The sequence below is a fragment of the Centroberyx affinis genome, unplaced genomic scaffold (assembly GCF_046629955.1).
Source record: "Centroberyx affinis isolate AG114_WGS23_722 - 3 ecotype Tasmania unplaced genomic scaffold, CSIRO-AGI_Caff_v1 ptg000549l_1, whole genome shotgun sequence".
NCBI classification, from domain to species: Eukaryota; Metazoa; Chordata; class Actinopteri; order Beryciformes; family Berycidae; genus Centroberyx; species Centroberyx affinis.
The window spans coordinates 25,415-52,208 of NW_027279194.1; the positions used below are offsets into that span (position 1 = coordinate 25,415).

General features: G+C 44.8%; 1 protein-coding gene across 1 annotated transcript in view; it reads right to left on the reverse strand.

Annotated features, from left to right (window-relative positions):
* Positions 1-249: 249 nt before the first annotated feature.
* Positions 250-26,794, reverse strand: part of LOC139642972 (PDZ domain-containing RING finger protein 4-like) — a 39,698-nt gene continuing 13,153 nt past the window's right edge. Inside the window, exons 2-8 of the mRNA XM_071518073.1 lie at positions 14,950-15,203; positions 12,826-12,928; positions 7,377-7,475; positions 5,031-5,093; positions 3,532-3,633; positions 2,524-2,663; positions 250-1,720 (exon numbers count right to left, since the gene is read on the reverse strand). Coding sequence (XP_071374174.1) covers positions 250-1,720; positions 2,524-2,663; positions 3,532-3,633; positions 5,031-5,093; positions 7,377-7,475; positions 12,826-12,928; positions 14,950-15,203 — 2,232 coding nt within the window. The remainder of the gene's footprint in view (positions 1,721-2,523; positions 2,664-3,531; positions 3,634-5,030; positions 5,094-7,376; positions 7,476-12,825; positions 12,929-14,949; positions 15,204-26,794) is intronic.

The following is a 26,794-nucleotide window of genomic DNA, read 5'->3' on the forward strand; positions in this document are numbered from 1 at the left end:
AAAAATAATTGTACTGTCATAATTTCATAGAAAAATGTTTTGTTTTTTTTTCCTGGGAGAGTGACATGAAAAACAATGCTGAAAAACACTTGAAGAAAATGCCATGACACCACTGATAAATTCTTTACAAAATGCTATTCGGGTTACAAAGTGTGAAAAATATTCCTATTGTCCTCATAAAAACGCCACATTGAACGAGGCAAGTATATTATACCGCATGGGGTAGATTGTGTGTTTGTGTTTTTTTTTTTATACAGTAGTGACTGATAGGAAGGCGTTGTGCACTTTGGCTCCCTCTGGGGCCTTGGTACCATGAGTCATCAGCTCCTGGATGGTCATCCAGTTGTCCAGGATCTTCTTGTTGCGTTTCTTCATCATCTTCTTGTGGCTGAGCTCAATAATGCTGACTTCCTTACGGCCCTCGCTGCTGCTCTGAGGGTTTTCCTTCAAGCTTTCCAGCCGGCTCCGCTGCATGAACTCCCGTCTCCTCCTCTGCTCCTTGGCCCTGACCAGGTGCTGCTTCCTCTCCTCTTTGCTCCAGTACCTCCCCATCTTCATCTCGCTCATTGCATCATCATCTGTGGTCATTCCCCCGCTGCGCTCCTCCTTAATCTTCAGGGCTCGCTCCCGCAGGATCTTGTCTCTCACAGGCCTCTTGGTGATGTAGCGCGTGCCGTCGCTGCGGATCTTGACCTTCCACTCCATCTTGGGCTCATTGGCGGGCCGCTGGGGCTCTTTGCAGACGCTGAGCAGGCTGAGCTGGCTCTGGGCGTACTCCACGGCTGAGCGCTGCTGGATCAGCTGCATGTAACTCTGGTAGTGGCGGGCGTGGGCCGGGATGTTGGCCTGCCTCTGCTGGGAGCTGTGGGATGGGGAGAAGTAAGGGATCTGGGAGGCACGGGGCTTTAATTTCCCTTTCCTCTCCTCCTCCGCCTGAGGTGTCTGGTCCGACTCAGAGGGGTTGCTGTGGTCAGGGCTGCTGCTCTTGCCGGTAACTGCAGCGCGGCGTGTGGGGCTGGGGCTCGGGCTGAGAGAGTGGCCCGTGGCTAGGCTGCTGCACAGGTTCCTCTGGTTGGTGAGGCTGACCATCCTCTGGAGAGAGTGCTCCGGAGAGCGGTCCATGGCCAGAGGAGTGCTCCGTGAACTCTCCGCCGTGTTGTAGGCACTGGAGCTGTCCTTGTCCGATTTCTCCAGTCTCTCGTTAATGTCGGCCAGCTTGCCCCTGGTGGGCTCGCCGTGGCAGAGGCTTTGGTCCTTGGTGGAGGGTGCGGAGCGGCCTGTGGAGGGAGACTGATGGCCCTTACGAAGCTTGTGGGCCTGCATGATGTTCTGACACTCCAGCTCGATGCTGCGCAGCTCCTCGTTGAGCATGCGTAGCTCACGCTGCACGCCGCCCTGCTCCCCCATGCTGCACTCGATGGTGCTGCGGCGGCTGTAGAACAGGTCGTACTCGCCGCTGTTACGAATCTGACACTTCAGCTCCAGGAGCTGCTGGAAACGATCGCCCTCTGTCTCCTCCTCGTCCTCATCCTCGTCGTCCTCCAGCCGCGTGGAGCCCGTGTTACAGTATGTGTCCCGATTGTCTCTCAGGCACTGGGACAGTCGTCTCTGGATATGAGCCAGGACGTCATGCTCTGAACTCTCCCTTCTGTTTTTTACACTCACTGCACTGTCCTTATGATGAGAGAGTGTGGAGCAGGTGGGCGTGTCATCTTCTGCTCTCTGAAATGAATAACATGAATAAGACCAGCTTGAAATGCTCCAAATACCAGATTTTCAGCAACAGAACCTTTCTGGTGTAGTTCTCTATTCTATTTGGCTTACTACAGAATAAAGACAAACAAAAACATAAAGTCACCAGAACTATCTAAGAGTTCAGCAAGTGCAACGCTATTCTGGATTCTCCTGTAGGATTACGTCTGTTGTTGTGAGGAGCTCTGTAATACAGTGCTGTTACTTCAGGGATTGTTTCTTTTCTGCCATGTCTTTGAAGTCCCATTTATATGGATTTTTTTAGTATGCAATCCTCCCAACAAAACAGAATTTTAAATTATGATTATTAATGTTTGGAATTTAAATGGATCATCAGTCTCCTCCCATAAATATTCATACACATTATTTTGTATTCATATTTCAAAGGGCATAGCTTGTTTTCACTGGGTTTTTTGGAAACAAAGTCAATGAAGAGCTTATTCCCATCTCTCCCACCAGCTAGAGCTGTAGTAATTTCAAGGAACGGGTTAATATTGACTGTGAATAATGACCTAATACAGTCAAAGCAATTCAACTATTGATCAGTATGATGGTATTATGCTCATAATACATTGAGTACTACAGTCTATATTTACAATGGGAAAAGTAGAGTAGAGGCTATCCCTTTTTGACTTCATAGTTTTTCAGATTTTTTTTATCCACTTGGCCAGAGCCAGTGAGAGGAAATGGGCCTTCCAGCATGTCTAAAACCCAGAACACAAAGCTCTGTCACTGACTTGCTAATCCAATTAAGTAAAGCATATGTTGTGCTGCCGTCTGACCTGTTCATTCTCCTGCTCCTCCTGAAGGGCAGCCAGCTCCATCTCCTCTCTCTGCTGCTCCTCCAACATTTCCATCTTCAACTGCTCCAGGAACTCGCTGTGTTCATCGTCCAGCCAGGCCTCCTCCAACTAAGGGTGAAGAGAGAAAGCATGTGGAGAGAGTGAGAGAGAAAGGGTGGGGGTGAAGGGTTATTTGTCAAGGCCCAAAACTCTTGCGATGGTGTCTCAAAACCAACAGTACAATGTTTCAAATGGGTGCTCTAAATGGGATTTTCTTCAGCAAAAAAACATCTTGTTTCTTTTTTTTTTTGATAACAATATCTGATAACAATATGTTTCTGATTGATTGATATATCCCTACTTCTTAACCAACAAAACACAACGTCCCAAACATCCTCATCTTTACAATACACATTCTAACCTTAAGATCAAGTCAATACAGTTTGATGGGCAGAATTTTCACCTTTGACCTATTTCCTCCATACCATCCATCAGCTCTTTGTCTGCTTGTCGTGAACCAAATGGGATCCATATCTGAAGACTTCAGATTTACTACTGAGAGACATATTTAATTACAAAGAGTCTACCATTGCTCCTGGCTCATCTGCACTGCGGCTGAGTCCTTCTCATGATTCGCCATCGGCCTTGGGCCTGAACTCACTCCACATTAGCATGCCATTAGCTTTTATGGCTTACCGTTGGAAGTCAATTACAGTGGCGCTACATAAAAATAAAACATGATGAGGTGTCTCAGTGGTGGCTTCCACTAGGGGTGGTGGTGGTGGAGAGGGGGAGGGGTGGCTACCTCAGACTGCTAATGTTTACTCTGGGCAAACATATATATATATACTGTAAATGAAAGACCTTTAGGGCTGTAATTTGAGCTTCCCTTACCTACGTTAGGCCCACAGTAGGTGTTGTGTAAATAGTGACTAAAAGCATTCAATGGATGAAAATCTGTCAGGCCCATAGGCGTTGGTGTGAGGTAATTTCTAACCTGCATCTCGGGTCTGGCAACCAGCAGCACAATGTTCCTACAGTCTTCACTGGAGAGTGCAGCCACCGCTTCCTCTCTGTCCTGCACATCCTGGCCATTTATCTGAGGATGACACACATACATGGTTACTACACACTATTGAGCCAGACGCAGGCAAGCATGCATGCACTGTACACACATACACGTGCACACATACACACAAACAAACACACATACACACACACACACACACAAACACAAACACACACAGACAAACCATTCTCACCCTCTCACTTCCATTACAAAAGCCCTAAAGAAAAACATAAGGTGCCACAATCAAAGTGGCACTGTACAATAATCCCTTCTTTCCAGAGGAAACTGTAAACACTCTGCGCTGCTCTCTGTGCTTAATATGAGGCAGGACCCAGCAGTGATTATGAATGGGACAGCGGCCATGGGCCGACGGAACTGTTGTGTTCACCAAAGTATCCGGCAGCGTACATACATCTAGCCGCACAATTAACTGGCCGCTGACAGGGGGCGTCCATCTTTTTGCAGGCAGAGTAATGGCCCTGTCACTAATGGATAATAGTGCCAGAGTACTGGTGTGCCTCACAAACACCCCCCCCCACACACAAACCACCACCACTGCCACCACACACACACACACACACACACACACCTCCTAACTCAAATCAGTCACACAACACACACACACGCTGGTAGACAATTAGACCAGTACAGCGCATTATCTTTGACCAAACAGTGCTTATGCATCCCTCCCCCATCTAATAATCGCTTGCACAGAATATTCACTTCTCCCTTGACTGTATTCCTGTTGCCCCCCTAATAATGCAGTCTGCAGAACTCATTAAACCATATTTACTGTATAGAACACTACAGTCTGCTTCCCCATTCATAAACCCTCACTTCCTGAAATATTCACCTGCCACTCATGGCTCCCATTCATTATAGCTCCCTAAGAATTGTTCACTTTGCCTATTGTGGTCTCCAAAATTACCTCTCCCTTTCCACTACTTTCAAACTTAACATTAAAATGAGAGGCTGTGAATCACCCACACGAAACAGTAATCACCCATGCAGCCCACCCAGCCTGCAGTGTGCTGCCTACAGTCCAAAAAATGCCTCTCCTTGGGGGTAGCAGCATCCCTGTAGACCTCTGGCCCAAAGATGAAGCTGGGGGCTAATAACACTCACAGCCTTTCAGCTATCCCATAGGGGGCAGCGAGCTGCAGCAGAGCGCCTTCCTGAACCAGAACTCTTAAAAACCCCTGTTGGTGCTGAGTCGGTAACTAAAACAGCCAGGGGGGCATTTCTCCCCTTCTAACCGCCACAGTGGGGGCGAGCTCCCCCTTTAATGTGCTGCCATTAAAAATGAATGGGCTCTCGTGCTGGGAGACAATGGTGGAGTGCGACAAAATAAAAGAGGGTTTTATGTTGAATCTAATGAGAGCGGGTGGAGAGGGGGCCAGTGGGAGAGAGAGAGTGTCTTACTGTACCTGTAAAATACGATCCCCCTCTCGGATGCGGCCGTCCCTGGCGGCGATGCTGTTTGGACCGATCTGTGTGGGAAAAGGGCACAGCATGCGTCTCTGAAACACGTTCAGTCTTTATTAGAGAAAATCAGGGAGCGCCTGGAAATCTTTTCACCCATAATCAAGACATCATCCAGCCAGATATGTCTAGACTGTTATTAACAAAGTGATCTCCTTGAAAACCACCACAGTAGACTGGCTGTATCCTTGCTGGCAGGGGAAGACCTTAGTTGTCAGATAGCATTACTGCGGCTGCCTGGTCAGGTATCAAGGCCACTTTAATCTCTTCTGGAGGCTAAACAAAAGCTACAGCAAACCTGTCAGTAAACATGTCAAGGTAAAAATAGGAGGGAACGTCGCTCTAAATGTACCAATCAGCACCTTTACCGTTTAATGTCTCAGTTGAGCTAAACTGCACCCGCCTCAGTTGCTATATTGGTAGGACAGGACAGGTTGATGTAACACAAGAGTCCGCCTATAGCATCTACAGCCCCGATCCACGATGCACATGCTCCTCCTGTAACTAATGGCAGTGAGCGAGGGGGTAGGACACTCTTTCATCGGCCAATCAATCGGTGTCTGGGGCCATTCGTTTCACTCTGTCCAATCAGGCGGGATCTCTGGAGATGGCTGGGCGCTGTGGCATTCCATCTTCATGATAGTCCACTCCCACACAGAGGACCACTCATTAAACTGGGAGGGAGGGAGGTCACTAGACTGGATTGGGACTGGGACTGAATAAGCTGTGTCTGGTCTGATACAGGGAAAACAGAGAAAACTGGGGGTAATCTGTCTGTTATAATCTGTCTGTTGAAAAGCACACAAACCTTGAAATGTTGAATCGACAGGGAAATATATGCAGTGACTAATTCATTTAGATTGTCGAAATTTCCACTGTGCTGCTCTTAATTGTGTTTTTAGTCATGCACCCTTCTGCATAATTCAATCACTGTATTGCGAGTCAGTATGGAAATAAACGCAAACAAACTGAAATAACAATGAGGGTAAACAATGCTGTTGATTTCTCTCTGCGTGGCCCATCGACTGTAATCACAAGAGCTCAGAAGTTGGGGAGATTCAAGCTCATTTTAAAATGACCTTGTGTTTTTCTTTACTCAATGTTGATGTGGTCTTACTACTTATGCGAGATCAGAGTATACAAAACAGCTCCTCTGACATGCCTCGTACACAGTGACATTCAGCCGCCTCATCTGAATGCAGAACACAACCTCTTGGTCCTACTTTTTTATACACGGTGAACACTTGAGGAGGCTGCCAGGAGCCACAGACCACAGTGATCTATATTCTGCTCAGGTCTGAAAGCAGGCACCTTGCGGGGTCTGACTCAACTTCAAACGAATGGAAGAGAAAGTTGAGCCGAATGGAGAATGCTATTTTGTACATGCTTCCAACAAGTGGGAGAAAGGAAGAAACGGGGAGGAAACAAGTCTTTCGCCCAACATATGTCACAGCCTGCTTGTTCATGTCAGCTGCATTAGAAAGACTAGGTGCACAATACGAAGAAACACCCGAGAACATTTCCGTTCATTGCTTTTTTTTCCTCTTAGGAGAGATTTGTGCCACAGACTGACAGTGTAATCATATGCAGTTAGAACATTGCTAAACTATTCAATAATCACATTTGTGCTTGATAAAAGGGTTCAATTTTGAACTTACTGTACCCAACAGAGAAACTTGCTTTGCTCACATGAATATTAAAGTAAACGGTAAATTGGAAGACAGAGCCGAATATTAAATGTCACTATTGATTTAGCCCTAGAACTCTAGCTTCGGAGTTGTTTAGGCATTTTACTGAGCCACTATAATCTAGTCACGATGATTGCCGGCTTCTCCAAGGACGTATGATATGTAAATGTGAAACTTCAAAGAACTAAAATATACAGAATCTGTGTATGCATACCTTTTTTCCCCCCCAAGAGTATTTACATTTTATTTTTTCAATTGCTGGTAGTCCTGACTTTGGTGGTTGGAAAAAAAGATAGCTAATAGGAGGAGGAGGAGGAGGATACATGTCGGTTGCATGTTTGTTACAGCATCACCAGGAGCAAGGCAGACTGGGTAAAGAAACAAGCCTGATTAAAGGGTGAAAGAAGCCTGATTAAAGGGCGAAGAATCAAATATAAAAAGTTTACTACTTCCTCAAGGCAAACTATAACTCGGAGAAGCTGCAACCCCGAGGTCTTAGATGAAGGAAATTAGGTGGGAGAGCTTAACAACAACAAGCTTTCTGTTCCGCTAAAGTCTTTCTGAACTTGGCCTGAAAACTTGCAGGTCTAGTTATCTACTCACCTCGCTGACATAGATGGCCACGTCGTCTTCCTCATCGGTCCTGTAGCACAGCGTTAGTCCCAGTTTCTCCTGGCTGTTGAGTCGACACAGCTCCACTTCCTACATAGAAATACAGACAGTGACAAACCAGATACCTTGTTTATAAGCAGTACATGGTGTCAGATGGTGGTGGTGGTAAACATTTTAATGGCTAGTAAAGAATTTAAGGACATACAGCTTATTGACATAGACAAATTTGACACGAAGTCAATAGTGTTGCCATAGATCTTTATTCCAAAATTGACCTTGATTGAAAAAAACAAAAAACCAGTAAGCCTTGAAAGAAATGGAAATAGAAGTCTGAGGCTCTAAATAAATGCTATACTCCAACAATGACAGTATTCTGTTCCAAGAAAGATCAAATAACAATGTTCTTCAAGTTTCACCACAAAAATCCAACTTGTTTTTGAGATGCTTATTGAGTTTGGATTGCCAAGGCCCGTCTGAACTTTCTGAGTCTTAAAGTGTTTGATCATGAAAGACATTCTCGGCTTGCAGAGCTTCGTCGGAGGGGCTTTGATAAATGTCAGAGGACCTCAAGTGTTTTTCTTGCAAGCCGTTGCCAAGTATTAGAATATTAGACTGTAAATAAACTATAATTATGGTAATGCTAACAGATATACGTGTTTGCTGCACCACTAAAGTATTCCTCATTTCCCCTTGGGGAGAGATCAACAAACTATTGACTTACAAATCAGCGGTCGTCAAATTTCCCATGAGCCTGTTGGAACATAGCTTAGCACCCTGGTGTCTGCATGAATTCATCATTTAAGTTCATAAATATACACACAGAAAGTGAGATTTGATTGATTGCCCACACCTAGAGCCCTAAAACGACACACTGCCCCCTCATCTAATATAAAAAAAAAAAGTAAAAATGCAAATATCAATACTATACTGGATATGGAACCAAACACAACTGGTCCCACTCCTCTCGTTGTTCTTGATTACCCCATTTTTTCCCAAGCTTGCAGACAGCCACTGTACATAAGCCACTTTTGCTCCCACTTTGCACTCAAACAGTTCCCACAACAGAGGTGCAGCCAAACAACAAATAGCCCGGTCTGTGCCCCGTTTTCCCAATGCTGAAACATGTCAGGGGGTGTTGAAGGGAATCAAGTGTGAAATGGCCTCTCCTCGCAAGGTCTTCATTAGAGCAGAAACACACCGACTCTCAGCAGTAGGAGAGAGGGGGGGGATGGAGGAAGGAGGCGGGGCCGGGGGGCTCAGAGGGGTCTCACACCGAGAGAAACAGAGAGATTCATTTCCTCTGTGACATCTGTGGGTTGGCTGGTTACACGTGTCAGATGTGGCAGCGCTTTGGGAATGGGGGAGTCAGTTCACAGACCATAGGATGGGATGATGGAGAGGAAGGGAAAGGCCAGTAGCAATGTCACAGAGCCTACACCTGGTGCCTCTTTCCACCTACACCCCCTCCTCCTCCTCCCCCCATCCACCCCCATACTGACAGACCATCAAGGTACCAGGACCAGGGACCTGCAGCTGGGCTAATGGCTCTCCAATACACACACATACACACACACACACACACACAGGTAAGAGTGTAATCCCCGTACCCCTGCATCAACCACATGCACACAAACACAAGTACACTCAACGGCGCACACGTTCTCACAGACAGACAGACAGAGAGAGAGAGAGAGAGAGAGAGAGAGAGAGAGAGAGAAAGAGTTAGAGAAAAACTACATTATCTGAGCTTTGTCATTTCATCTTTCCTGACAGCCTCCACCTGACAGGAGGCTCAGATCTTTAATTGACTGTCTCAGAAGCGATGACAACTTCAACTCCCGGCTGATATGTGAGGAGACGATGTGAAAGAGGAAGAATGGGAAAGCTTTAGTGCTGAATAGCTGAACAAAGTGAATTGCAAACATCAGTCATTAGCTATATTAAAGCTGTTAGTACTGAGCTATCACTGTCGTGGTTGGTAGAGATATTATTAAAGTAGCACATCTCCTGATGCAATGAAGCGGTCATGGAGGTAATAGGAGCTATGGCGACAGCACACATCTTGCATGCTAATTTGATGTGAGAAGTTGTTGTAGGATATCTGTAGGAAATATGGAAATCATTTGTGAATGTCTTGAAGACATCTGTCTAAAAATAAACCACACAAATTAATTGCTAAGACTGAGGCAAAACAGAGGTGTGGAGGTAATATATCATCCCTATCTGGCTCTGTGAAACAAGCCTAAAGTTACTTCTGACTAATTAATGGCCTGATATAGTGCAGAAGACCTGTGGCTAAATGATCAGAGAAAATAGATTGCTGCGATTACTGCATGTTGGATGAAACATCAACTCTGCATGTGTGTATACACATGTGTATGTGTGTGTGTGTGCGTGTGTGTGTGATGACCCTTTTTCCTTTACCAGATGTGTTTGTGGCTTTCTTGTTGCATGGCACAATGTTGTTGTGTAGAAAATACTTGCTCATGCACATGCACCCACACACACACACACACACACACACACACAAAGCAAGCAACAGTAAAGTGGGGCTGTCTCCTGATCCATCACACACACATTCAACACTCTCTCTCTGTCTCTCCTCTGCTACGTTGCCTCTTCTCTTTTGATTTTTTTTCCTATTTTCCAGTCAAGCTCTCAGCCTCTCAGGCAGGAGATTGCGGCGTGGCGCGGGGACGAGGGCTGACAGTAAATTAATGACTGCGATGGCGTGATTAGGGGGAGATTGCCGCCCACCGTCAAAGCACATTGGATGCTGTCATAATAATCGCGCCTTTGATTACCAGTAATTGAAAAAGCAGTCACAAACGCGTGGATGGCTGCCACTGGCAGAGAGGGAGGGAAGAGCACCGAGGCTATCTCTGAGCTTGGAGCACTTTACTTCTTCAGAACTCACCGGAACTAATGAAAGGAATGGCTACTAACATGGTGCGGTGGCCATATACACATCAAGGGATCCTATGAAATTTATGAGGTTTCTACCTGAAAGTGTGGTTTTAATGTATGTCCTGTGTGTTTCATCAATCCAATAAAGCCTAACACCAGAAAGTTGCATGCAGAGAAAGAGGACATTATAGAATTGCTTCTATTTGGTAAACAAATGTTCAGTTTTAACCATGGGGTTGGTAGAGAGGTTTTTCGTTGCCTTTCCCTAAGAATGAACAGTTAAAAGGGGGATGCACTGCATATTTTGACTCGCAACTCTTCCCCACTTGTCCTTTAGCAGGCTGAGTGAAGCAGCAGGTAAACTGAGAGGTAAACAAAGAGTGGCGAACATTATACTTGAATTAAAAAAAACAAAACACATTGCCAGGGTTACATGTAGTTCAAGAAGGGGGGGTTGTAACCACTACACCATCTCTGGGCAGATGAGTCGGTACTGAGCTTGTCTTTTGATGTCCGTCTCTCTGGTTCTTTCACTGAATACAGCCTTCAGTCCAAACACATGCTGATAGCTGTGTAAACATGGCTGGATTAGATGACACGTTAACTTGCTGCCCCCTATTCATTCAATAGGCAGTCCAGGAACATGCATATTGAAGTTAATTTAGTTTTTACATTCAGTATAAACCCAAACATCTCTGACAGTACGACATCCACCTCATCAACCACCACACTCCAGGACTCTCACAATGTTGATTACCTCAGTACTGAAGGAAACATCAATGTCCTGGTGTATTAGAAAAGTGAATTTGATTTAGATGTTTCCTCTGTGATGTGATTGCAAGCTGCTCTGCATGCCATGCTTTTTCATCTGACGAAGATAATTTAAAGAAATCTCTCTCCCTCTTTCTGTCTCCTTCTGCAGGGAGTGAGGGATCAGGTCTCGACTCTGAAAGTGGCTTTCGGCTTTTGCCTACATCCTTTCCTCACAGGATATTCTATTGACATACGGTAAGTGGGGGTGCATTAGCGTGGTATCAACCTCCCCGAGCATGAAATAAAAAATGGTGCAGGCTGCAAAGCATACACAATATAATGGGATTTGTTAATAGAAATGAGGCATAAAGAGAGGGCTTAATATATTATATTTGCTCTGACTTGACACTGGGGCCTCAGCGATACAAGTGGATGCGCAAATCTCTTTAGGATGCAAAGAAACGGCTCAAGCTCAGTGGGTGGAAGCATTCAGAACAAATTCAAATGAAACAAATAAGAAGAGGGAGGGGTGAGCAATCATCATACATCAGACCAGTCAGAGCCCCTGCCTGCAGTATTCTTGCTCCTCAATGACTTGGAAATAAAGAATATTGGACCAAAGTCTCTGGGTTGAGACAGAGTCTGTTTATCACTTTGTGTCACAGTTGAATCAAGCAGTGTGTGCATCTGTATGTATGCGAGTGTCTCTGTGTGTGTCTGTGTGTGTCTGTGTGTGTGTGTGTGTGTGAGATCAACAGCCTTAGCAACATCATCTATCAAACTGCTCCTGCACCTCCCCGTTACTTAAGCTCCAATACAGATGCAGAAGCAGTGAAATGTGTTTCTATCAAAAGCCTAAAACCTCTTTTGATTTGTTCCTTACCAGCACCTGACACACACCTTCACTTTAATTGGGTTTGATCAAGCCCAGACTCAACCAGGCTCCTGTTTTTTTCTTCATTCTTCCAGACTTGTTAAATCACCTCGACGGAACACAGGAAACATGTAAATCTCAAGTGACACCATCACTGTTGTCGTGTGGAAGTTTTCTCCTTCCTTTTTTCTGCCTCATGGAATAAAGACAGGCAGGAGTGTGTTATTGCCAATAGAGACGAGGGTCCTGACGATTTTCCAATCTGTCTGTAATGCGGCTCATCATCTGTCACTGCTGCCCCCTTGGGATTTGCCTCTAGAGTCAATTAGTGCTGGGCTCTTCCTCCGATTGGTAGACGTCATTAGATATGGAGTGTTTAGGGAATATGTAGGTGTGTGTTACAGGGGATTAGGGTGTGTGTGCGTATTTGTGCATACGGGTGTGTGTCTGTGCTACGGCTGGGCGATATTGACAAAATCAAATATCACAATATTTTAGACTGAATACCTCGATATCAGTAATGTGATGATATTTTGGGGAGGAGTATTTATGCTTTCATGAGATATTAACACAAAATAAATTAGTTATCAGTAATATGTAATCAGTAATAAGTGATATGGATATGATGAGCAGGTAAAGCCAATCATTGTTCATTTTACTCAGCCAGAAGCGGCTAATAAGTTCAGAAAATTGTGTCACTTTACTGTAACACAGCCTTTAAGACCAGGAAGAAGTAACATGTAAGTTATTTCACAATATTGCGGTAACCAAAATCCCAGATGGTATCTAGTCTCATATCACGATATCAATATTATACGATATACCACCCAGCCCTAGTCCCTGTGCAATGTGTTATTATCAGCGCTGTAGTTATTAACATTGGCATCAGGTGTGATCAGTTCTTACCTCATACTCAAACTCCTCTGCCCTCTCTCCATCAGCTGGCAGGGGGGAGAGGTAGTCTGTGCCTTCATAGTATTCCTGGTCCATTGTATGGAGGGAATGACAGCTGTCAGGGGAGAGAGAGACAGAGGGAGAGAGAGAGAGAGAAAGACAGACAGAGAGAGAGCCAGAAGGAAGTGGAGAGTTGGGCGTCTCTTTCTCATTCACTTTCACATACAGTATATGTTCAATACCTTGAAGTGACAGGATTTGCTTGCCTTTGTCTTTGCTAGAATCTGAAGAATAAAGGATTTGTCAAGGGCTTTCACTGCCAGTGGAGTGTGTGTGTGATAAAAGTACAGCCCCTTGCTAATAACTGCATATCCACTTAATTTGCTTCCTGCTCTTGACAGACAAAACCCCCCACATTGTACAGTGCAACTCCATTGTGCTGCTCTCACTCACTGAACAAAACAACATTGTATGGGCCTAACAAAATGAGCAGCCGCAATGCCACACAAGATAATGTTGACGAGCAAAAACTCCATTCTGTTGAACATATTGAGTGATGTGTTCAGTGGTCGTCTGACTCTCAGATTACCCACTACTGTAAAATTAACAGGTCCTGTCTCAAAACAATCTTCCAGGGACAAAACTAGACTGGTAAATGTCAGAATGCTTTATACTGTGATGCTTCAATATTACACATTGTAACAACTTTGGCAGTGTGTGCATAGAATACAATTACAAAGGTTTACAATCTAGCCTCAAAAATGAGAGCGGCAAACATTTGTTATACCTATAAAATCTGCAGTATAGTGGCTTGTGCACCTGATCTCAGATGAAGAGAAGAAAATGTGTGTTTTATGGGACACATTGATTACATTTGGGCTCGGCCTGGGGCTGTAAGTAGCCTGCGAGCGCGCGTTGCACTGTGTTGCCTAGTTTTTTATTAGCCCATTTGCTTTAATCACCTTGTAAACCTTCCATGAGACAAAATGGATACACCAAGCAGCTCCAATTATTGCAAGAAGGCCCTGTGGGGAATTCTATGGAGTTACAGTGCGAGGGATATATACGTTTGGGTTTCGGTCAGGTCATGTGTGGTGTACCCAGACCTATAACAATGGCATTAAAAAGCCACATGGTTACACCTAAGCATGGTTCATTATCAGTAGATATTGAGTATATTTGTTAATGATGAGCAATGCAGACAGAGCAAGAGGCTAAAATCTGATCCCTGAATGACCTGATAATGAACTAATCTAATGTACTCTTAATGACAATGGAAACTGGATGAATTTAAGACATTGTTGTAATTAATTATCTGCTTAACATACCCTGGTTTACAAAGACAGTCTCGATTAACTTCCCAGTCCTGTGCTATAAAGCTCCTGCATAGAGCACCTGCACAGTCTGCAATGTCGCATTCCCAAGAGGAGAAACCTAGATACTCCTTTATGCTAAACTTTGTCTTGTTCACAGTTTGCTTCTCCTTTGAGATGAATAGAATATAAACTAAAATGCCAGGAAAGGAAATAATGAACTCAGTTTCTTTTGTTGTTTTCCAGGAAAACCTCTTGTTGATACTTGAAACTTTGTAAATGGTGGTGGCTTTTTTTTTTTTTAACATATTGTTATGCCGTATTCTCAGACACACAATAGAAACACGTCTTTGAGGTATTATACTATGCAGTGTCCAGTTGTGGTGAGATTATAATTCTAGTGTGTATTGATTCTACCACATGTGTTGTTCTGGTGGTGAGCTAATTGATCAATGTACACAAGGTTACTGGAATTCATATTTTCACACATCCCTCCTAGATTTAGACACACGTAGCCTCTACAAATTCACATTAGATACCGCTGTACAGCAACATAAAACAGGACACTGTTTGGACAGGACACTTAACAAATTGTAGGGGGTATTGAGTCACTAACCAGAGATTCAAATTGATTTGGCCTACGAAGTTGTAACCCTCCTGTTAGCGCCAATGAATGAACCAACATAATTTCATTTATCTGTCTGCCTCTCTACCTCAAGGTCAACTTGCCACTCAGAAGGATTATTTTCAGTGGATATCCTGTGTTAAAAGGGGAAATGTCCTGCCTTCACCCCCCACGCATAGAGGAATTAAAGGTGAGTACCTGTCAGAGAGCAGGAAGGGACAGACGTCAGGCACAGGAGGGGTGGTAGGCCGCAGCTTGGCCAGAGCCATGATGTGTTCAAAGGTGATGTCGGTCTGGGTGCACACATCCATCACGTGGATTTCCTGAGGGGGGCCATGGGGGCGGCCGCTGGGGGTCCGCCTGATGACCTGCACCACGACGGGGTCCTTGGCAGTGCGGAAGGCCTCCACAGTCTCCTCATGGCTGGACTTGGACAGCTCCTTCCCATTCACCTGAGGATGACAGGTAGAGAATGACTCATTAATTCTGTGCAGAATATTCTCAATGTGCTCAATCTATTGTGCCTATTGTATTAAACTTAGCTGCAAACATTTCTTGGAAGCAGTGCTGCTCTGGAGGCAGAAATAATTGACTGCATGGCATTAATTTATCGCACCAGTTTTTCAGTTGGCAACACCTCTGCAGTTATCATGTTTTTTCTATGAGTGCAATGTTTGCTCTTATATGTCATCGTTATTTTATTTGTTAACATGTGGTGGCTAATCAAGTTTCTGCCTTGGGGGATTAATAAAGTTGTCAATCAATCAAATCCTTCAGTTTCTGCCTCCGGAGCAGCTCTGCCTCTGTTTGTGTAATTGTTTGTGAAATGTTTGTGTAACTCTAATCTGCGCAAGGTAAACTGATATAAAAGTCTTTCAAGCATCAGATCAGAACATTCTGGACATTTTAACCACCTCCATACTCTTGTCTCTAAACATGCAGTATATAATGCCAGTATTGTGCCATATGGTGCCAGTTTCCCACCTTGATACCTTCAGAGAAAAATGAAAGTACTGCATGTTTTCTTCAAATGCCTTGTCATGCCAGATAATCAAAAAAGGCATCTTACAGCATTGGAAAAACATGATCATTTTATACACAAAAACACAATCTGAACCAACATGATAAGAAGGTTGGATCAAAGTACTCAGTTCCACACAATCCCCGAACGGCCCGTTCCCATCTTCAGGCTCGGCTCGACAGAACTAGATTTTCTGGCAGAGTGAAAACCATTTGCACTGCAGCTGGCACATATATGAAGAAAATCATTGCTTCATTTAGCCCCAGTAATTGCTCTGGAAAGGAAGCCATGGGTATGGAATACCTCAGAGAATGTGCTTTGGTATAAATGCTGAAACCAGAGATTATAATTTAGATAGCCACAAAAAAAAGGTAGACGCAGCACAATTACTCTTGCAGTTGTATTCAAATATGGCTTTTGGAGTGGAGCATTTTGCTTGCAGGGCACGTTGAAATGAGTTAAAATGATAACTAGAAAAGTAAAGAAAAGGAACGAAAAAAAGAATGCATTTATATTCACAAGTGTCAGCTGTGGAAAAATACGGCCAGGCAGTGAAACCCTAAGCAGCAGTGTTTCAGCACTCAAACCGTGAAACCTCTTTAAAATGCTACATACACTGGGTGACATGAAAACATGTAGCCTACTTCAGAGTCTTACAAAATGACCTAATTTCATGAGCAGTCAACAGTTAAAGTGCCCCAGGCTGTGTGTATGTGATACTTTCTACAAGCACTGTAAAGATGCCTAGACCAACAGGAAACTCAGAGACAGTTTATGTTTGCAATCCCAGATAATCCACCACTAATTCAGTGGTGGTGCACGCTCTGTAACACATCTCAGTGAATTTGACACCGTAGATGTTGAAAGATGACTCAACATGTTTGGAGCAGCAGTGTAATATTGATAGAACCTGACACCACTAAATCCCCCGCATAGCGAGGCTCAACATCGATGGTTTCTCCTCTGCTCTCCTTGATAAATTCCTATCTATCCCCATCTGAGGTGTACATGGACAAACTGTCAGCAGCTGTCTTTAACCGGAGGGCTTTTGGCTTGGCTGATTAAGCATAATATATATGACCAAAACAAACAAAAAAACACATGTCCCACAGTATGCCTGTTTTTCCATGTTGGGTCACATTTACACTAATTATCCGCGTACTTGTGTGATACAGCTTATGTGCTAACGATACTACCATTCCCTCTTAAGTGTCCATTAACATTAAAAAGTGATTTATTCTTACCATTTAACAGTCTGTTGACAGCAGAGACTGCCACATAGCTAACATCATGACCTGCTAACAGAAAATACAAAATAGATGCTTAGATTCGGTTCACTAACTATCTAAAATATGTGGTTTGGAAGGGACCTTATGTGTTACTGTATCTCCTAGTTCCTTCCTGTGTCTTTTTTTTTCCTTTTACTTCTCGATACGCATCTCTAGGGACTGAGTGATGCCCTACAAACAAACAACTTATTCTCAGTCATAACAGTAGCCATATATAACTCCCTTAGCTCTTGTTGCGCTCCAGCCTGCTCCCCTGCTTCCTGATGTGACCTTTGTTTGCAGCGATGTTGCATTAATCACCTGAGAGAGAGATAAACTGGGTCAACAGCACTCCTGTGGAACTGCAGGGGCAATTTGGGAAAAAATATGAAACTGTGCAGTCGCGCAGCCTCCCTCATCCCTCCTTCCCTCCCTCTCCAAACCTGCTTTCTTTCTGTTCACTGTTTTTTTTTGGCCAGTCAGCAGTTGCTAAATACTGCAGCACGTACATCATACTTATATATTAAAGAAACATGGCATACTGTAATAATTAGCTAATATAGTTCCTTTGACTCTCTCTCTCTCACTCTGTCTCATTCTCCATCTCTGTCTCTCTCTCTCTGTCTGTCTGTCTCTCTCTCTGCAGCCTAATCCTGGAACAGGGAGCCTGCTGGAAACAAAGGAGTTGGAGCAGACAAATGAGGCTGCCTATGGCGTATGACAGTCCCAGAGAAAAATGATCAAATTTCCCAGCTCTCCCTCTGGTACAGCCTGTCCAGTCCACGCTCCTCCTCCTCCTCCGAGCCTCACCGCTTGCTAGCTGTACTCCATGGCCATAATGAAACAAGGGGAAACACGTCAGGAGAAGGAAGAGGGAGTTTTTTTTCTCTCCACTGGTTTTCGTGAGAGCCAGATGGAACAATTAATCCCCAATCAACACAGGAATATTAAGTAGCCTTAACTCCTTCATGTGGGACTGGGGCTTTGCTATCCCGGTTGTGTCCCCTTGGCTGATGTATATCTTGCTAAACCCACTGCTTCAGTTAGTTGGTCTGGATCTGTACTCTAAATTCCACACAGACAGATGGGAAGGGCTTCTGTAAGCCTGGCTGTGGCTTTCTAGATATTCTCAGATCCAGATGAGGCACACTGAAGATCTGCCTTCAGCATAGTCCTTGAGATGTCTTGCGACAGCTTTACCCACCGCAAAGTGCATCATCCGTCAGCATGCCTAAAGACTCTGGCTGAAGGTGACTCCAAACAGTCAGATTTCATGTGAATTATTTTTGTGAGCAGATTTCTAAGTGCCTTAATCCCATCAACACTTTAATGTGATTAAATGCGCTCGCCATGTCTTCTATTAAATAAACTCACTGTACGCCTACGCTTGGTAGGCTATATGCATGCAGCATGTAACGATTTCACCACACACTAGTTACACTAGCATAAACTATCCTCTTCAAGTGTGCATACAAAGCATGCAAATCCATATTCATTCGTTAACACATGCTGGTAAACAAAATCTGTTTGCAACAAATTATTTAGCAGCTGTACTGTTGATCAAGTCCGATGCAGCTCTGCAAGTGCTTCATGCCCAAAACTGCTCCATATGCAAAGAGTCAACATGAATTATCTTATTGGGCTGGAACAAAACAATGGTGATTATTCATGAGAGTCTATTTACTCTGTCCAGGAGAAGCCCGTGTAAAAATATCAGTGAAGTTGGAAGGAAATGGGCACTGGGATGGAGGAGTAGCTGGACCAAGGCACATCTGTTGGCTGTTTGCACATGGATATGCAGCAGCTGTAGCCAGCAGTGAAATGTGTTTTCATTCAAAGCCCCCGAGACGACCACCAGCTTTCATACAACAAATGCAGCAGACCGGCTTACTGGAGTGAAACGGAAGGATGAAACCTCTTTTCTTTTTCTCCGTGTCTGTGTGTCAGACTCCCATATTGACAAAAACATTCAAAAATTGTGTACTTTGTGATGCACCTCAGAGCATTAAATCTCAGCTTCAATAAATTCCACGTCACGTTAAGTTGTACTGAGAGTTGTGGGAGCAAACAAACAGGCTGGCTTGAAAACTTTGCTTTGTTTTACTATAGCAAAAAGTCACTACTTTCACAATTATGAGCGTATTGTCACCTACGGCGAAGCACAATCCCGAACCAATCCCTCATCTGTGTCCCATCTTATATGTTGTCCTCCAGGTATAAGGGCGAGCAAGAAAGAGCAAACAAGCAGCATCTTAGCTTGACTCCTCAGGCATCTCCTCTGTCAGTGCTTTTGTCTTATCGACTACCGGCTCCCATCAATATCTCCACAGACCGAGGGCAGAATGTAGTGACAGTGGTAGTGAAGTGGGGCCAGTTTATCTGCTAAGATGTCAACTTCAGCCCCATCTGATGCTGCTTCTGCTGAGGGACTGCGTCTGTGGCAGGAGGCATACACACTGCCAGCAGCTTGCAGGGGGATTACTGATAGAAGTGATTGATGTACTTCTACTGTGAGAAGGAAAGGCAGCCGCAGGCAGTAGACTCTAATAGACCATTAGCTGTTTTATGCTTTCAAATTAACCACATACATCGTTTTATGGTTTGCATGTAGCACACAGAATCTTAATGAAATGTTTTTGTTTTCAATTTTCAAGTGTTTATGCAGTGCACATGAGGAGAATGTATTTGTGTTTTGAATCACTTGTATCCTGGTTGAATTGGAAGTGTGCTGAACTGAATGAAACAAGGTCATCCTTTCTACTCCGAGTACACTGACAAGTAAAAAAAAGGGTTTCAGCTGCAGTAGAAAGAGCATCAGAGGCTCATACTTAACCTAGCACATTGTAACCTTGAGTTCTGCGCTCAACATCTGCACATGTTCCTCCTTTACACCTAGCCTGTATCTCCTGTGTGGCGTCACCCGCTGGTTTGAGTGGCAGCCTGTGGGGTGTTAAGTGTATGCAGGCAGACGGAGGAAGTGTAACATGTAGGTCATCCAGCCTCGGGAGCATAACGCTTACAGCCGTTGATTACATGGCTGCTCCATCTCTCCATCTTTTGGGAACAGCGAGGGTGACTCCTCGACGATCGGGTCCAGTCAGCTGTGCGGAGCCTTCAGATGGAAAAAGCTGGAGGCGACTGAGGAGTGGTGACAGCGCCGGAGGAGATGGAGGTAGATGGGGACAAAAGAGACTTGGCTGCTCCAGCTGTGCTCTGCAGATATGAGGAGGCGCACTGCTGCCGGTCAACCCATCACAACAGAGCGCTAATAGAATAAAACCCACTTCGCTAACACGCATAAAACATTCTTATGCCAACCCACTCAGGATGAGACGTGACAAGCCATTGTTTAGATAAACCTTCTCACACAGCTTGGGTATTGTCTGTGCATTTTCCCAACTGAGTCTAGGCAACAATAGTGCTAGAGCACAGTGAGACTGCAGAAGTGCTGCTCATTTCATAGAGGCAGGCGGAGTGATGGGCTACAGATCCACTCCTGCGGCTCCAAGCACCTGAATAGCAGCCGATATAGCCCCAACAACAACAACAACAACAACAACAATGCATTGCCAATTCCGTCTTTCAACATGTGGAACTAAATTTGCATTTTCATAAATAAAAAACAATATACAAGTAAAAGGGGGAACACTCAGCAGAGAAGTGGAATTAAATACTCCCTGAGGTAATTCCAAATGCTCGAAGGCTGAGATTTGATGTGAGTGTGACTGCTACCTCATCCTCTCAGTGAGAAAACGGCTTGGGTTCCTCTTTACACCCAAATGTCTCATTTCAATAATAAGTGTCAGAATAAAATATGGGCCAAGGTCTGCTACAGTACAGCCCTTATGACTGCATAAATCACTCCCAGACAGTCAGAGCCACTGTTTGAGCGACTGCAAGTAATGCTCCAATGACATGGAACTAAGGAAAAAAAAAAAAAAAAAAAAAAAAAAGAGCAAGCCACTGGGGAAATCTGACAATCCCCCCAACATCTCTACATGAACCAACGTACAGGCCTCCTTTAACCCCTCCAACCACATAAAACACACTCCACAAAGCCCCCGGGCTATTTTTCACATTAAAGGGCCTACTCACTTCTGTCGGGGTTTTATGCCCGCAGAACATTTGATGAATTCTGCCAATTTTCTTCTCTGAGCACCAATCTTCAGTGGAGTGCTCCCTTTATTGCGTAACTCGCTCAATGTGTATCACCACTTTCAATTTGCTCCGCAATTCATTGGCTGTCTTTTACATATACATTTATTATCCAATCTCTGGCCATAATCGTGCAGCGCAAGGACAACCATTGTAAAAGGACAAAGGGAGGAGAGATCTTTGCGTTAACTTAAAGTCTTGAGCAGCACAGTAGGTGAAGAAAGCTCCAGTGCATGAATGGATTGTGCAGTGCCATCACCTATTGCTGTCCTCATTCATCCCACAGCCCCTTGCTGTAATGACCAAAACACACACAGGTGTGCACACAGACACACAGATAAACAAGCAGGAAGACAGACAAGCAGGCAGACAGAAACACACACACACACACACACACACACACAAAGCTGAACAAAAAAAAGAGTAAACATTCATTCAGATTGCTTATTGTGTTTGGCCTTATTTGTCAGATGTGCTCGGTAATAATATTCACAATATCCTCTCTGCTCTGCTTATGATCACTTCACCATGAAATGAGATCAATACAGCGTTCCATCTTCATCACTAGCAGATTACAGCTGAATGTGAGATAATTGTACTATCCTGTTTTGGCTGAGTTATGAAATTCTGCAGTGGATTCTAAATATGATTTGGGACTAGAGGGGGCAAAAGGGTGCTAAGTTAATCAGCTTGTTCAAGGTTAATGGTACATGCAGGGTATATTTGTTAAAGAGATTTAGAGATGCACAGTTAATCTCTGTGCTTAACTTTTAAGATCTCACCATCTTGGAGTGACTTTTAATGTAAAACGGAGGGAGAAAATCGAATTAGAGTAAAAGCGGCACTTGGGTGAATGAATAACTAATGGCTGAGCAGCCTCCTCCTTGGTGATAACTGGTAATTGGTATGGGGTAGGGGGGGCGAGTGGGGGTGGGGAGGGATAGCTGGATGCTGCTATGTGCTGTGCGGATCAGCAAAATGGCCTAGCTGGCGTGAAAAGATGTTGTAAGGAGTAATGGTGCCATCCATATGCTGACTGAGTAAAATCAAGTGGGTACTGTCATGGAACACCTCTTTATGTGCTGAGAGTGAGCTAAAACAGGAGGTAAGAGAAATGCATGTGCCTGGGAGTATTTTCAGCACTGGCAAAGGCAGGAAAAACAAACAAAAATGTATATTGTGCAGCAGATACCCTTCCCTCAACTGAACAAGGCAACCGTATCTCATCGCTATCGTCCTCCTGCGTGCAATACTGGTATCCGCACATAGGAAGAACGGGAGCCAAGGCGAGTGTTGGATTCTGTACAACTGCCCAAGAACTCACTCTCTCTCTTAGGCACCCAGATACCGGCCTCTGTTTTAGAGAGCAGTTTAGATAACACGCAGGTAGCAGATGGCACCTGCTGTGCCATCGGATGCCAGCCCATGTCTTATTCACGGTGGCCTAGGGAGACTTTCAAAGTCGGGGAATCGCTTCCTTCACGTTAATATGCTCTTCCTAGCAGCGGAGGCAATTAACATTGGATAAGCACTATTTACATAATGCCAGACACACTCGCGATCACAACAAAGATGTCTCGTCCGACTTCCTTACCCCCCCCCCTCCTCCTCCTCCTCCTCCTCCTCCCCCAACTGGCTCTTTGTCTGTGAGGCTGTCACATGGTCGCTGGTGCTCCGCTGATCATGGGAGAGAGGGAATGAGACTGGGGGTCAGGAGGTGGTGCGTGGAGCTTCGAGCCCCCACATAATAAACTAGGAGAGTTTGGCAGGTCACGCAGGACCCCCACAGCTGGCCACTGATCTGCCTGTTAGATGGTAATTGGGATCCTGGTGAGGTGGGGAGTCAAAAGGCTTTGAATGCTCCACTCCAGATGATACAACAGACAAGGAAGGACGGAAGGAAGGAAGAAAGGAAGGAAGGAAGGGAGGAAGGGAGTAAGGAAAGAAAGAATGAAAGAAAGAGACAAACAGAGAGATAGAGAGAGAGAACGGGAAACAAGCATCAGCTACAGGGGGTTTAAAATCGTTGTCCACCTGCTGAAGAAATGTTTTTGAAAAAAGAAAAAAAAAAGATAGAGATGGCACTCCACAAGATCATTTATTTTCTCACATATTGTGTGTAATTGCTGGCATCTTGTGCCCGAGGCAGCTGTTTTAACACTTTCTCCAGAGGCAAATAGAGCAATTAGTGTCCCATCACAAATGTCAACCACCACAAAGGACTTGACAAAAGAGCAGACTGGCAAAATCCAGACTGCCTCATGGATTGACAGCGAGCAGGTCCGGTCAATTCTGCCAGTGTCAAAGAGAACAATAGGCTAGGATTACTGATGATAGCCTGGGGCTACAAGGGCTGAAATCTCATTCGAGCTTCCCTGCACCGCAAACTCATCTTCAAATCTTAATTCAAGTAGTGGAAATGTCTCAGAGAAAGGGAATCTGGGGAACGTCTGACAGGTAAATGGCTGCCGTTTTTTGATGAAATGTCAGGTTTATGGAGTCACAGGATGCTAAGGTCTCTCCGGTGCCCAATGAGTAAATACGAGGTTATTGACTCCAGAGCACTCAGCAAAGCACAACACCACAGGGATCAACCTAACATACTGCAAATACTGCAGACTCTTTGATTTTAAAAGGGGAGTTTCAGAAGTCCTAGAGTGTTTTGTAATTAAGTTGGCCTGGCAGCTAACAACCTGCACCTGTACTTGTTCAACTCTCCCACTGCAGTTTTTCATATGAAGTCAAGCCAAAACATTAGACCTCACTTTGCGAAGAAAGAAGCAGACTGCCAAAATGATTCGATTTTCAGGACAGACAGCGGTAAACAAGATCAAGCGGCAAAAACTTCCACTGAAAAAGCTGAGCTGTTCAATTAGGACGGCATTAACAATGAGACAGTGATGAAGTCGCTGGTGATAATCTTATCCTTGTAAAGCGCGGCGGCACAATGCATGATTAAAAGGAAGGACATTATCGGGGAAGAGTGATCACACGTGTAATCAATCTACTTCAAGGCTCCCCGCTGTGTTGTTCATGGCAGTGGAAGTGCCAGAGAGAGGTTAGGAGAGCCAGCGTCTGCGCCTTTCTCTCAACTTGCGCGGGTCTCACTCCTTGTCAGGTCCCCGAGTCAATAAACAAAAGGAAGCGAGCGGAAATTGGATGCAATTCAGCGCTTCCCACTGTCTCTTGATTACACAGTTGGAACAATGGAAACAGAAATAATGTTCAGAGCTCCTGTATACTGCATGTCAATACTGTACCTGTGTACCAGAGACAAAGGGAAGGGCATGAAACCCTCATCACTCAAATGGGCTTTCTTTGGTCACGTTAGTCACTTGCTCATAGGACATAAAGATAGCTTCACTTATGCTGCGTTCATGTCATATCAGATTTACCGTAAATACGAGCTGTAGGCTATGATATCTCCCACTTGCCATCATGAAGTGCAGAAGTGTGTCAACACAGGCAGCAAATGGGCAGCGATTCCACTGATGTCCCACTGAAGGTAATAAAAAAATCAAAGTTATCAGTTTTATTCACACTAATACAATAAATTCTACTGACAGAAAGTGAGCAATATCTGCTGCAGTTGGTTTATGGTGGATTCAAAATGTCATCCCATTCTTCCGCTTCTTCTGTATGCAATTCATACGAGATAATTGTGCGACGTTTTAGCCTTGGTTTTCAACAAGCCGATAGTATTGGGAGAGCTGTAAGAAAGGTACCTTTCAGCTGAAAATTGATATTAGAGATGTTTTAATGACAAAGAGAGCTTTGTCAGGCGAGATTATAATCTATTATAAATGTCATCAGGGCCCTATTGCGTATCGCCACCAGTGTTCAATGACGTTGCCAAGCGTGTCATATCAATTTCGGACCAACACGAATCCCTATATCCCTGTTAAACAGCAGAGACTGAGTAACCACTAATAGAATTATAGCAAACAATGTCACCGAGTCCATTCTGAATGTAATGAAACACCTGTCAAAACATGTTTATATGACCTGAAGCTTTGCAAAGTAAATGAGCTGTAACATTACCTTGCTCTTGATGGAGAATACATTAATGAAAAAGTAGTCCACCTGGCAATTTTAATGTATGCGAAAACAAGCAAACAAACCAATCTTGATTAAGAACACCTGGCGCTGTTGTTTGAAGAGTGCATCCAGGAATGAGTGGAGTGATTTACAGGCGAGACACAGCAAACTTACTGATTAATGATTCCGCCGTCTCCGTCAAAGTTTCTGCAGCAAAATATTTTGTTGACGAACATACCGAGCTCACGGAAAAAAACACTCCAGGGCTGCGCTCATTAGCTGGCCCTTCAGAAATATCTTGACATTACAAGCATGACACAGTCGACTGTTGCCATCGATGGCTGGGGTGGGCGGGGATGAGAGATTGGCGGTGTGTATGTATGGTAGTGGTGGTGGTGGTGGTGGTGGGGTGGGTGGGTGGTTCTTCAAATTGTCATGGGAACCGTATGTAGGCCACATGTGTGACAGTTGGGCTGTGCGGTTGGTGTTCCCCCATTTCATACGGCTTGGGTTCCTCTGGCTAATGGGCGTAATAAAGGATTGTTCATGCCAGCGTCCGCTCATTTATTCTCATCGGTGAGAGAGAGTGGGGACCGCTGCAGCAATCAGCCTCTACTCACTGCTTAATTCCAAGGCAGATTTATAGTCTGACTGTGTAATGGATGCTGCCTGCGTGTGTGTGTGTGTACATCACACACATTCTACCCGTGTGCAAAGCCCATATTGTTTTGGAGGGCTTTATTCCTACAATTGTGAGGCCAGCATTAATTTTCAATCAGTTATTACACCCAATCACAGCCGTGGTCTGGACCCGAGTAAAGCTTACACTCGTGCAGCACACAGGCCAGGTCTGTCATGTGTCCTGGCTCCGGGACAGAAACAGGTCACTTGCGGCTGCGGTGGAGACTCTCCTGCCAGACAGGAATGACAGCTGCTCTGCCTCCCCAGCTCAGAGTGCATGGTGTGGGGGTAATGAAGCCAGGAGAAGGGTGCACACTGGAGGAGAGGAGAGGATAGCATGACATCCAGAGCAAAGCCTCTCTTCCTCTTTCTCTCTTCTCTTTCTCCCCCTCTCATCCCACTCCATCTATCCCTCTCTCCTCCTTCCTCTCTCTCTCTCTTCCGTCTTTTTCTCTCTCCTTTTTCCACCACCAACAGATGCTTAATTGTGGCCTGGCCCTGCCAAAGCGCAAGCCACAAGAGCACTCCAGTCATTAGTCATCACCAGGTAGTTCAGGGTCCGCTGACACCATCACATCCATGCCCCCCTCGCTCCAGGCACAACCCCCTCATCCAGACACCACAAGACGAGGAAGGCTGAGAAGTCGGGCACTGCAGCCAGGTATGGAAGATCACTTTAGTTGAAGTGGAGTTCTTCTTTTGTTCCTGCCAGTCGGATCCTGTGTAGGGTTGGCGAGCGATTAGGTTCATTTATACCACGGCAGCCGCTTGGCAAGGATCGCCACTCCATGTGGAGCCAATGTAACACTAGAATGAGACCAAATGGCTCCCACAATTGGAAGGCAGAGAGAGAGAGGGTGGGGGTATTGGAGGAGGGCAT